General features: G+C 55.4%; 1 protein-coding gene across 1 annotated transcript in view; it reads right to left on the bottom strand.

Moving 5' to 3' along the window:
* GABBR1 (gamma-aminobutyric acid type B receptor subunit 1) overlaps positions 1-12,845 on the bottom strand; it is a 68,018-nt gene that overhangs the window by 41,074 nt on the left and 14,099 nt on the right. Inside the window, exons 3-7 of the mRNA XM_048818999.2 lie at positions 12,029-12,104; positions 11,418-11,621; positions 10,643-10,831; positions 5,699-5,719; positions 2,536-2,696 (exon numbers count right to left, since the gene is read on the bottom strand). Coding sequence (XP_048674956.2) covers positions 2,536-2,696; positions 5,699-5,719; positions 10,643-10,831; positions 11,418-11,621; positions 12,029-12,104 — 651 coding nt within the window. The remainder of the gene's footprint in view (positions 1-2,535; positions 2,697-5,698; positions 5,720-10,642; positions 10,832-11,417; positions 11,622-12,028; positions 12,105-12,845) is intronic.

Here is a 12,845-nt window from a genome sequence, read left to right as displayed (position 1 = left end):
CTGGGGATAGAACCAAGGAGTCCTGTCTCCAAGCCCCCCTGCTCTAACCACTAGACCCCACAGCCCTCCCAGAGCCAGGGATGGAATCCAGGAGTCCTGGCCCTCTGCCCCCTGCCCCAACTCCTCTCTGGACGTCACAGCCCACCTTCCCTATCCTGGCTGGACACCAGGAGGGGCCCATGAATTATTCAGGGCATGGCAGCTGTGGGAGAGATCAGTTTCCATGACAACCCTATCAGCAGGAGAAGCAGCTTGTGCTGCCATGGCAACCTGTCAGCCACAGGGAGCAGGGGACATGGGGGGGGGCAGCTGGGGAGCTAAGGGGGAGCGGGGAGACACAGAGAGGTAAGGACACAAAGGCAGGGGAGATACTGAGACATGGGGACAGGCAGAGAGATCAGAGAGAGAAGGAGGTGGGGATAGATAGATAGATAGATAGATAGATAGATAGATAGATAGATAGATAGATAGATAGATAGATAGATAGATAGATGCGTATAGGGAATAAAGCTGTAAGGGGACATCAGGTTTCACTCTTAATACTGTGCGTTTTGAGAAGAGAAGTTTTAGTTTCTTGGGAATTTTTTTTCCAAATGTTATTGAAATATTTGCTCCCCAGGGAACAAAAAGGGGGGAGAGAAAAGCAGCTCACCCACACCCTACCGAGATCCCACCTTTCCGAGCAGAGAATAGCAACAACCACCCCCTCCCACAGGAATATTCTGCAGACTTTCCCACTCCAGCCAATTCCTTGGGTACACTTTAGACAGCTCTCCTGGTGACAGACACAAAGAGGGAGCATGGCTGGGGAGCATGAGGGGGCAGAGTGGGAGTCCTGGCTCCCATCCTCCCCATTCTAACCCACCAGACCCCATTCCCCTTCCACAGTCAGGGATAGAACCCAGGAGTCCTGGCTCCCATCCTCCCTGCTCTAACCCACTAGACACCACTCCCCTCCCAGAGGCAGGGATAGAACCCGGGAGTCCTGGCTCCCAGCCCCCTCCCCACTTCTAGCCCACCAGATCCCACGCCCCTCCCCAAGTCAGGGATAGAACCCAGGTGTCCTGACTCCCAGCCCTTCTCTACCCCACTAGACCCCACTCCCCTCCTAAAGGCAGTCCCTGAAGAAGGGACTGGAATAGAGGAGGTGGGTGTGAGGGATGGAGTGAGCAGGGATGAGTGTGCCAGGACAGAGTGACTCTGAGTGCCCCAGGGAACCAGGGAGTGGGCGTGTAAGAGAAGGGCTGAGCACCGAGTGCACAAAAAGCCAGTGAGTGTGTAACAGGCCAGGTGTACATGGAGTGGAGTGAGTGTGAACCAGAGCCAGCAAGGGCAGAGCTGAGTGTGGGAGCACAGGAGAGTATGAGAGGGGCAGGGTGAGTGTGGGAGGGGCAGCACAAGGGAATGGGGGGGGGGCCCTGCAGCAAAGGGTGTGTGTGAAGGGGCAGGGTGAATGTGCCAAAGGCAGCTCAGGGAGTGTGAGAGGAGCAGGGCGGGTGTGCAAGGGGCAGCACAGGGCAGTGTGAGAGGGGCAGGATGAGTGTGCAAGAGACACAGCACAGGGGGCATGCATCTTTCAGTGTCTCCCCTCCAGCCATTTGCCTCCCCAGCAGAGCCCCCCCCCCACTTCTGGAATGCCGCCTCCTCCTCCCATTGCCCCTCACCAGTGCCCCCCAGGCCCACCTCCCTCCTGATGGTGCCACCTGAGCCCTGCTCACCTTGCTGTGGGTACCCCACTGTCCGGTTCTGTACCCCTGGTATCCCATGTGCCCAGCCCAGTGCCCCTGAGCTCACCTTGATGTTGGTGCCCCCCATGCCCAGCCCTGTGCCCAACCCCATTGGTGTCCCCCTTACCCCCCAGGTCCCTGTGCTGTCAGTACCCCCCATGGCTAGCCCTCCACTCCCTGCTGATGCCCCCCATTTGGTGCTCTGTGTGCCCAGCCCTGTTGGTGCCCCCTTGTTCCCTGTGCTGTTGGTGCCCCATATGCCCCATGTCATCTGTGCTCCCCAGCTCCACACCCCCTATACTCAGCCCTGCACCTCCTGTGCCCAGTCCTGCACCCCCCCCATACCCAGCCCCTTGCCCCCGCCAGTGCCCCACCCCCAAACCCATCCCTGTGGCCCCCACCGGTGCCCCCATGCCCAGCCCCTCAACCTTCATGCCCAGTCCCGTGACCCCTGTGCCCAGCCCCGTGTCTCCCGCTGGTGCCTTCCGTGCCCAGCCCCACACCCCTGCCGGTGCTTTGCACCCCCAGCCGGTACCCCCCGTGCCCAGCTCCTTGACCCCCACAGGTGCCGAGCCTCGCGCCCCCCGCAGGGGCTCCCCGTGCCCAGCCGCATACCCCCATGCCATTCCAGAGCCCAGGCCCGTGCCTCCCGCTGGTGCCCTCCGTGCCCAGCCCCGCACCGGTGCCCCGCGCCCCCCGCAGGGGCCCCCCGTGCCCAGCCCCTCGCCCCCCACTGGTGCCGACCCCCGCGCCCCCTGCCGGCTCCCCCCGTGCCCAGCCCTGCGCCCCTCACGGGCGCCCCCCGCACCTTGCTGTCGTGGTGGATGAGACGCAGCTCGTGGTCCGGCAGGATGTCCCGGCGGCGGTTCACGTCCTCCAGCGCCATGCGCACGGCGGGCAGACAGGCCTGGCCCCCCGGCCAGCCGCCGCTCATGGGGAAGAGCGCCCCGATGTGCACCGCCCGCCTGCCTGCGGCCAGCGGCCAGCCCGTCAGCAGCAGCAGCGGCAGCAGCGCGGCGGGGCTCATGGCCGGGCCGGGCCGGGCCGCTCAGGGCTGGGGCGCGCGGGGGGCGGCGGCGGCCCGGGGCCCGGCCATGGCGCGCGGCTCTGCGGCGGCGGGGGGACCGGCCGGGAGGGACGCGGCGCGGGGGCGGGGGATGCGGTGATGCAGCGAGGGGGAGGGAGGCAGGGAGGGGAGGGGAGTGGGAGGAGCGAGGGAGGGAAGGGGGACGGATGGAGGGATGCAGGGAGGGGAGGGGTGGGGGAGGATGGAGGGATGCAGGGAGGGGGAGAGATGGAGCGGAAGGATGGAAGTATGGAGGGGAGGAGGAAGAGGATTCAGGGATGCAGGTATGGGAGGGGGAAGGATGGAGAGGTGGGGGAGGAGCAAAGGGAGGGAAGGGGGAGGGATGCAGGGATGGAAAGGGGAGGGAGAATATTGAGGGAGGGAAGGGGAAGGATGAGCGTGGGCAGGAGAGGAGCGAGGGGAAGGAAGGATGGAAGAATAGGGGATGGGATGGGGAGGGGAAGAGGGATGGAGGGGAGAGGGGATGGAGAAATGAGAGGGGAGGGAAAGGATGGAGGGAGGGAGCTGGAAGGATGAGAGTGGGCAGGGGAGGGATGTGGGGGAGGGAAGGATACAGGAATGGGAGGGGGAGGGGAGGAGGAAGGATGAGAGTGGAGAGGAGAGGGACAGAGAGGGGAGGCGCTGGGAGGGGGAAGATGTAGGGATAGGAAGGGAGGGTAGAGGGAAGAGAAGGATGGAGGGGAGGAGCAAGGGAGGGGAGAGACTGAATGATGGTAGGATGGGGGTGTGGTGAAAAGCAACGGGGGGGAGTGGGGCAGGGGGGTTGGTGGGGGAGGGTGTGTTGTGGGGGGAGGAGTGGCGGAAGCAGTTGGTGGGGGGTTGTGGGGGAGGGGCAGGGAGGGGGTTGAGTGGGGAAGAGGGCTGTCAGGGAAGGGCAGGGCAGAGGTTCCCTCCCACCATCCCCTGGCATTTGGCTGCATTCACACCCAGTGGGGCCACAGACCGGGGCAGGGATCCCCGCAGGGAGTGGGGGAGGGACAGTGTGGGGACACCCCCTCCCCAGATCAACACGCTCTAAGAGCAGCACCCTTCCCCTCCCACTCTTAGCCCAGGTAACAACCCACAGCTGCGCTCGGATGGACACCAGCGGGGGGATGCTTGGAGGGAAGCAGAACTTGGGGTACGGCATACCCCAAAGACACATGACAGGAGCTCCCTGGGTGTGGAGGAGGGCAGCTCCCCTGCGGAGCAGGCGAGGGGCAGGGGGTGTGCACATGGCAGAGTGCTGGCCTCTACCCATCTCCCAGGGGTGTAGAGACCATGGATGCTTGGAGCAACAGGGGGTGCTCTTCACCCAGGCCTCACCCACCCCACTTCCTGCAGCCTCAGCTGGACCAGAGGACAGGTGGGTGTCTAGATAGAGGGAGGGCTAGCTAGCTAGAGAAATGGATGGAGGGAGAGAGCGAGATGGATGGGAGGGTGGATGGATGGATGCTAGAAAAATGGATGGAGAGAGATGGCTAGATGGATGTGAGGGATGGATAAAGAAATATGGATGGATGGAGACAGGAGAATGAATGGATGAACAGGTAGAGGGATGAACAGCTAGGGAAATGGATGGGTCAAAAGATGACTGGAAGGCCGGGTGGATGCAGGGATGAGCAGGTGGCTAGAGAGACAAGGGGATGGACCGACAGATGGACAGATAAATTGACAGATGGATAGACAGCAAGAAACAGAGTGATGGATGGATGGATGGATGGATAATGGGATGGGAAGGAGGGACAGAGTTGGGCAACAGGATGCACAGATAATAGGGATACACAGATAGCTGGGAAAATGAATAAGGAGGTAGATAGATAGATAGATAGATAGATAGATAGATAGATAGATAGATAGATAGATAGATAGAAATGCAGACTTTGCCCAGCTCCACCTGCCCTCACTCAGGCATGTGTGTGTGGGGGGGTGGGAGGGGGTAAGTTCCAGGCCCTTCGCCAGCCTGCCCCATATGTGGACGTCTGCCACACACAAAAGGGGCTGAAGTTAACCGTAGCCAGGTCCCTTGGCAAAGATTGGCCCCGTGGTTTCTATCTCCCAGTTCCTGGACTCCACTGCCCATCTCCAGAGGGCTTGTGCAAGTCAGGACATGCAGGGTCTGCTGGAGAACCTCCCCCACCCCAAGGGGCATTCGGAGTGACCCAGATAAAAGTCAAATGAACATCCTGAGGTTGGGGCCCTGTCATGCCGGGTGCAACCCAGATACACAGTGACCGAGATCAGGGTCTTGTTGTGCTCGGCAATGCACTTGGAGTCATTCCCTGCCCTGTAGAGCCCATTTACAGATGGGGAAACTGAAGTACCAGCAGGGGAAGTCACTTTCTCTCATGTGGGGCCTGTAGCAGGACTGCAAATGGAACCCAGGAGTCCTGAGCCCCCTCGAGCTGGCTGCCAGACTCCGGGACAGAGGCATTTGGCTGCAGGTTTCAGGCGAGGCTCAGCATCGCCCTGATGGGTCGACTGGCAGGGCCGTTAAGACAGGGTGGGGGAAGGGAACGTGGGGCTCATCCTCCCCCAACCAGCAGCGTGGTACTGGCTATAGGATGGCCCCAGGAGTCCACCCCCCTGCCGCACAATGAGCACGTAAGGGGAGAGAGCGCAGGGGAAGGAGCCAGTTGGCTCTGGAACCTGAGTGGGTCACCGATCTCTCTGGGGGGCTGGGAAGTGAGGGTCCCAGCCCCTGGTTCTGCAGCTGGCTGGGGGAACCAAGGAATGTAAATGCCCTGGAGTGACCAGTGCCAGGCTCAGAGCCTCGGGGTACCTGGCATGGGCAGCAGGGGAGTTGCCCACAGGCCCAAGTGCACGGCTGAGAATGGGCAGAGCTCAGCACCCGCCCCGGGGGGTAGGGGAGATGGAGGAAGGGGACCTCCCAAGAGCCACTCACCTGTGGAGATGGGGCGTCGCACTGTGGGGGGAAGGAGAGAGGGCTGAGACTGATGGGAGGGGGAGATGCCACAGGAACCCGCCTCCCCCCCCAGAGATGGCCCAGAGGACCCAGCCCCACCCATAGCCCTGCCCCGAGACACTGCCCATGGACTCCGGCCCACCTCACAGACCCTGTCCCACACACCCTTCCACCCAGAGACACCCCTACACACGGACCCTGGCCCACTCCATGGACCCTGCTCTACATACCCCTCACCCCAGAGACCACCATACACAGATTCTGACCCACTCCACGGACCCTGCCCCACACACCCCTCACCCCAGAGACCCACACACATGGACCCTGGCCCACCCCACAGACCCTGCCCCCCCACAGCTCTCCCCAGAGACCCACACACACACAGACCCCAGCCCACCCCATGGACACTGCCCCATACACCCCTTATCCCAGAGACCTGCCTACACACAGACCCTGGCCCACCCCACAGATCCTGCCCCACACACCCCTCTCCCCAGAGACCCCCACATATAGACCTGGCCCACTCCATTGACCCTGCCCAATGCACCTCTGTCCCCACAGACCCACACACATGGCTGCTGACCCACCCCACAGATCCTGCCCCCAGGGCCAATCAGAGGGGGGGCCAGGAGGGTCAATTGGCCTGGGCCTCAAGCTCAAAGGGGGCCTCAAATGTAGACACTTGTTAATTTTTTGGCATTTGATAAGTTTCGCAGCTTATTTTTATGCGCATCCCTATTGGACCAAAATGTGACACACTCTCTCAGCTTAGAGCTGCAAATTTAAGCAAATAAGAGATGTGATTTGGTAAAAGACATAATTTTTTGTTAACTGATATAGACTTTGTCATATTAAAGAGTTTAAAATGTTCATAAATATTAATAAAAATATATTGGTTCTGATGGCACAAGATTAGACCGTGATGAACATGTCCTCTCAGATCAGCTGATTATATAAACAAACCACTACTAGTGGCTGGTGCTGGATCAAGTGCATGTTGAAAGGTGGAGAATTGTTACATTTTAGTGTCTTTATAGTTTTACATCTAGTTGCCTAAGGAATTATTTATGTGTGAGAATTCCTCATTATTATCTTCATATAGTAGCTAAAAGAGGTGACTGGTTGGTTGGTTGGTTGAGCCCTAGCTCAGTAGCTTGGTCATCATCATAGGCTTTCATAGTCTATAGGCCCAGATTCAAGGTGAAAATTTGTGACAGTCTTGTACAGTGAGTTTCGTGAGGGCACACATTTGAAATTTTTGTACATTATTCCACTGTCTGTATCCATGTCTGTGTTTACTATATACATGTCATCCCTTTGTCTTCAGCTCAGCCTGTTATATTATACCTTGCATGCTTGAGTTTTGATTCAGTGATAAGGATAATAACTTGTCTGACTGTTTCATTTTGTGTTCTTAATTAGTATTTCTTCGTTTTAAGTCTTTTAAGCATTTGTGTACCATTCAGCATTTATGTACATGTTTACAATAGAAGATTTCAAGTGTAGATAAGATACTTATTTACAGCAGACTATTTCAAGTATGGATAGGTTACATATTGACCAGATAAATCACTATGAAGAGGAGATTTGAAAGTGGTGCAAGCAAGAGACAGTGAAAACAACTGAGTGACACAGCAGCTAAGAGCTCAAAGCCAATAACTTCATTTCTCAAATCACTGGAAAACACACCTTACCCAACAAAACAATGCTACAGATAATGAAAACTCTGCAACTGCAATAGGTGTTATTTCAATGCCAATACCTGAACATGAAGACAGTAGTCAAGAAGGAGATGTGCCAACAGTAACAGATGCAGCAGAAGATCCTGTGTATGATCAAGAAACTCAACAGCAACAGAAAGATGTAGATCTTATGCAGCAAGAGCAATTCCTGAGTACTACAGGTTTGACTATGACTGACATTGGAATTAGTGACAAGAGCAATGCTGCCCAAATGCAATCTTTTCTTCAAATTAGTTGTTTTGAAATTCCAAGTAACATTCCACAAGATGCTGATAATCATGCTTTCCCTACTCGTCTTCTGACAAAAACTCTTCCGAATAGTGAGACCTGCACAGGAGACTGGTTATGCTGGAGTACGGAAAAACAATCTCTGTACTGTGCACCCAGCTTCATTTTGAACAAAAGTGCTGCAAATGCATTAGTTCTCTCTGATCAATCGGGATGGAGCATCAGCAGAGGTTGGAGGAAGTTGAAAGGCCGAATACCATCACATGAGAGTTCAATGTCACACAAAGAAAACTATGTTGCATGGAAATCAGCCAGCAGGGCCGCAGCATCCGAAAGTTCAGTTGAGAATTTACTCTTGACTGAACTCTCTACAGAAACTAAAAACTGGAAAAAACTTCTTGAGCGCATCCTGAATGTCATCCTTTTTCTTTCTGAGCAGGGATTGGCTTTCTTTGGTTCCAGTCAAGGTATTGGTGATCATGCAAATGGAAACTTTCCAGGCATAGTTGAGCTCCTCAGCAAATATGACCCACTTTTATCAGAGCATGTTAAACGTGTTCAAGAATCGCAAGAGAGTCAAAAGCGCATGCAAGTCCATTATCTCTCCACACGCATACAAAATGAGTTTATTGAGCTATGTGTGTCATTTGTACAAACAACAATTTTGATGATATTCAAAATGCCAAGTATTTTCAATCATTGTTGATGCCACTCCAGATTGTTCTCACAAGGAACGGACGACTATGGTTATTTGATATATTAAGATTGTAGACAGCTCAACATTTTCAATTGAAGAAAGGTTTATTTTGTTTGATAATTTCACGAGAAAAACTGGAAAAGAAATTGCTGCTCGAGTACTAGCAATTCTAGAAGGTTTTAAGTTAGATTTTCAAGACTGCACTGGTCAAGCCTATCACAATGGATCTAATATGGCTGGGAAGTACAAAGGTGTACAAGCAGTTCTGCTTGAGCATACTTCAAACTGTATTTTCTCCAGCTGTAGAAACCACACACTAAACCTTGTAGGTGTTGACTGTGCTGAATCATGCAAGGAGGCAATTACTTTGGAACTGTTCAGCAAATGTACAATCTCTTCAGTAGCAGTCCACAGAGGTGGGAAATTCTGAAGCAATATCTTTCTGTTTCACTGCATGTGATGTCCAAAACTAGATGGTCTGCAAGGATTGATGGCATTCAGCGAGTTGCGCAGCATTTGAATTCAGTGAGAAAGGATTTAAATGAGCTTGAATCTCTCAATCTAACTGAACAAGCTCAAACTGAACTTCAGTCTATTCAGAAGCATATGTCCAAATTTGAATACATTCTGGTGTCATCTTTGTGAAGGAAGCTACTTACAATGATCCACTAAACTAATCTGGTAATTGAAGCACGCAATGCTGCACTTGATGTTGAGAGCGATAACATTATCAATGACATTCAACAGATTTGTGAACAATGGGATGTGATCCTGACTGAGTCCAGATTAGTAACACAGAATATTGGCATTTCATATGAGTTCTTCACCGATTGCAACTTATCTACTGAATCTGATGCCGAGCAACATTATAGGGTCAATGTCTCCCTTGTCATCATTGACTCTATTCAATGAGGTCTTACACGTTGATTTGAGCCACTGCGACTAATTTGTACCTTTTTGGGTTTCTGTGGCAGTTCAACAGACTGAGTAATGAAGATCTACTTTCTGCAGCTGAACAATTTCAACAACAATACAACAAAGAAATCTCAAAAGATCTCAGTGACGAGGTCATCTTCCTCAGACGAGTATATTCCACAAACTTTAAATTGGATTGCAAGCCAAAGGAATTGCTTCAAGAAATACTCGAACCTGGAGTCTCTGGGGTGTTTCCTAATATCACAATTGCATTGCGTATTTTTGTCAGTTTGCCTGCATCATGGCTTCAGGTGAACTCACCTTCCACGTGTTGAAGCAGGTAAAGAACTACCACCGTTCAACTATGGGACAAGAGCGTTTCAATGGGCTCGCCATGCTTAATATCAACTGTGACATTACATGAGAGCTAGATTTTTCCTCAGTAATTAGTGCATTTGCACAGACAAAGGCTAGAAAAGCATTTGTTAAATAAAAAAATGTTCAAAAATTATGTCTCTTTCTTTTTTTGGTGCCTTATTTTGTTTTCATGTGTCATCATTTTTTTATTTTTATTATGGCTAGGGGCCTCAAAAACTGGAAGTTGGCCAGGGCCTCTCTGGACCTCTGAGAGGGCCTGCCTGCCCCACACACCCCTCTCCCCACAGACCCACACACACAGACCCTGCCCCACCCCATGGACCCTGCTCCACACATCCCTCTCCCCAGAGCCCCCCACATATGGACGCTGCCCCACACACCCCTCTCCCCATAGACCCCCACACATAGCTTCTGGGCTGCCAAATGGACCCTGCCCTACATACCCCTCACCCCAGAGAGCCCCCCTGCCACATAGACCCTGCCCTAGAGACATCTCATATAGATACCGTCCCACCCCACGGACCCTGGCCCACACACCCCTCACTCCAGAGACCCCCACACACAGACCCTGGCCCACCCCACAAACCCTGCCCCACACTCCCCTCTCCTCAGAGACCCTCACACACGGACCCTGCCCCACCCCATGGACCCTGCCCGACATGTCCCTCACCCCAGAGACCCCCCACACACATAGACCCTGCCCCAGAGACATCTCCCATAGACACTGGTCCACCCCACGGACCCTGGCCCACACACTCCTCTCTCCAGAGACCCTCACATGGACCCTGCCCCACACACCCCTCTCTCCAGAGGCCCCCACAAACAGACCCTGGCCCACCCCTTGGACCCTGCCCCACACACCCCTCACCCCAGACACCCACACACATGGACCCTGCCTCACTCACCCCAGACATGCCCCTAAGGGGCCCCCTCTGTTCACCTCCCCCCTGTGCCCTGACTCACGTTCACAGATAGGTTTGGGGAAGCTCCAGCGCCCCACCTTGGTGCAGTTGCTGCGGGCACTACCCACCAGGCGGAAGCCGGGGTTGCAATGATACTCCACCCAGGTGCCCTCCACGGGCACCCGCTCCATGCCACGTGGCACCGCCTGCCCGTTCTCCAGGATCAGGTGTATCTTGGGACAGGTCCGCACTGTCGGGGTGGGGGATGGTCAGAGCCAGAGCCCCACCCCCTAAGACACCCCACCCTCGGCCTGGGTTGGAGCCAGTGCCTCCGAGAAGGGAAAGGCCCTGGGCCCCATTCCCCACCCCCTGAGCTGTCCCGCCCTGGGGCCAGATTGGAGCTGGTGACTCCTAGAGGGGAAAGGCCCCGTGCACCATTCCCTGCTCCCCAGAGCCAGCCAGCCCCTGCCTTGGGGCCAGATGGGAGCCGGCACCCCCTAGAGGGGAAAGGCCTTGTGCCCCATTCCCTGCCCCCTGAGCCAGCCAGTCCCCCAGCCTGGGGCCAGATGGGAGCCAGTGCCTCCTAGAGGGGAAAGGCCCCATGCTCCATTCCCTGCCACACCCCCTGCCCCCGCAAGCCAGCCAGTCAGTCCCTGCCATGGGCCTGGGTTGGACACAGCACTCCCTGGAGGGGAAAGGCCCTGTGCCCCATTCCCTATCCCCTCTGAGCCAGCCAATCCACCCACCCTGGGGTCAGATTGGAGCTGGTGCCCCTTAGGGTGGAAAGGCCCTGTGTCCCATCCCCAGGGTGGGCATGGGGGCCGGTGGTGACTCACGGCAGCGGCTGGCATGGCCCATCTCAGTCCAGGTCCCGTTGGGCAGACACTTGCGCACTTTGGGCCCCACGATCTCACGGTCAGGCCGGCACACATACTCAATCTCATAGTCGAAGGGCAGGAAGCGCACTGTCTGCACCTGGTCTGGGGTGAGGCCCCGGTACCGGATCCCCCCGTCCCGCGGTGGGTGGATGATCTCACAGCCTGGGGGGCGCAGAGCGGGGCACCGTCAGGTTGGGGGGCCTCCGGCTGAGCTGGGGGGACAGGAGCGGGGTGGGTGGGGGAAGAGCAAGTGTGTGTGCAGGGGGAGGCATCCTCGCACATGTATACTTTTGTTGGGTTCCCCATGCTTGTGTCCGTGTGCGTCGCCAAGTGTGTGTGAGCGCATGCACGTGTGTGCACAGAGGAGAGGAGTGCAGAGCTGAGTGTGTCTGCGTGCACACGGGGGTACACGTTGGGGTATACATGGGAGTCTGGGGGGGGCTCCTTGGGGACTGAGCACTGCTGGCACGAGGAGGCCCTGGCATAGATTATGGGGTTTTCGGGGGGTGGGGTGAGCAGAGAAGCCTGGTGGGTCTGACCTAGCATGCGAGGCTGGAGGCGGAGCTTACCTGTCGTGCTGTTGAGTCCCAGTGCCCCAGAGCCAGGATCTGGAATTAGCACAGCGCTCAGCAGCAGGAGCAGCATCTGCAGGGGTGGAGGAAAAAGGCAATGAGAATGGGGATGGGGATACAACCTTCCCCCACATGATTACACAGAGGGCCAATTGTCACAGGGTTATGACAAGGCAAGAACCCAGGAGTCCTTGCTCCCAAAGACCTTAGTCCTGCTCTAACCCCCTAGACCTCATTGCCCTCCCAGAACCAGTAGGGAACACAGGAGTCCTGGCTCCCAGCCCCCCTGCTCTAACCCACTAGATCACACTCCTCCCCACAGAGCCAGGGGTAAGAACATGAGAACGGCCAGACTGGACCAAAATAAGGGTCCATCTAGCCCAGTATCCTGTCTTCCAACGGCCAGTGCCAGGGGCCCCAGAGAGAATGAACAGAACAGGCAATCATCGAGTGATCCATCCCCTGTCATCCATTCCCAGCTTCCGGCCAACAGAGGCTAGGGACACCATCCCTGCCCATCCTGGCTAATAGCCATTGATGGACCTGTCCTCCATGAATGTATCTAGTTCTTTTCTGAACCTTGTTATAGTTTTGGCCTTCACAACAGCCTCTGGCAAAGAGTTCCACAGGTTGACTGTGCGTTGTGTGAAGAAACACTTCCTTTTGTTTGTTTTAAACCTCCTGCCTATTCATTCCACCAAGTGACACTAGCTTTTGTGTTATGTGACGGGGTAAATAACACTTCCTTATTTACTTTCTCCACACCCATCATGATTTTACAGATCCCTGTCATATACACTGTATCCACTGGGTC

The sequence above is a fragment of the Caretta caretta genome, chromosome 14 (assembly GCF_965140235.1).
Source record: "Caretta caretta isolate rCarCar2 chromosome 14, rCarCar1.hap1, whole genome shotgun sequence".
Classification (NCBI taxonomy): domain Eukaryota; kingdom Metazoa; phylum Chordata; order Testudines; family Cheloniidae; genus Caretta; species Caretta caretta.
The sequence above is the reverse complement of the archived record's forward strand: the minus strand, read 5'-3'. Positions and strand labels throughout refer to the sequence as shown.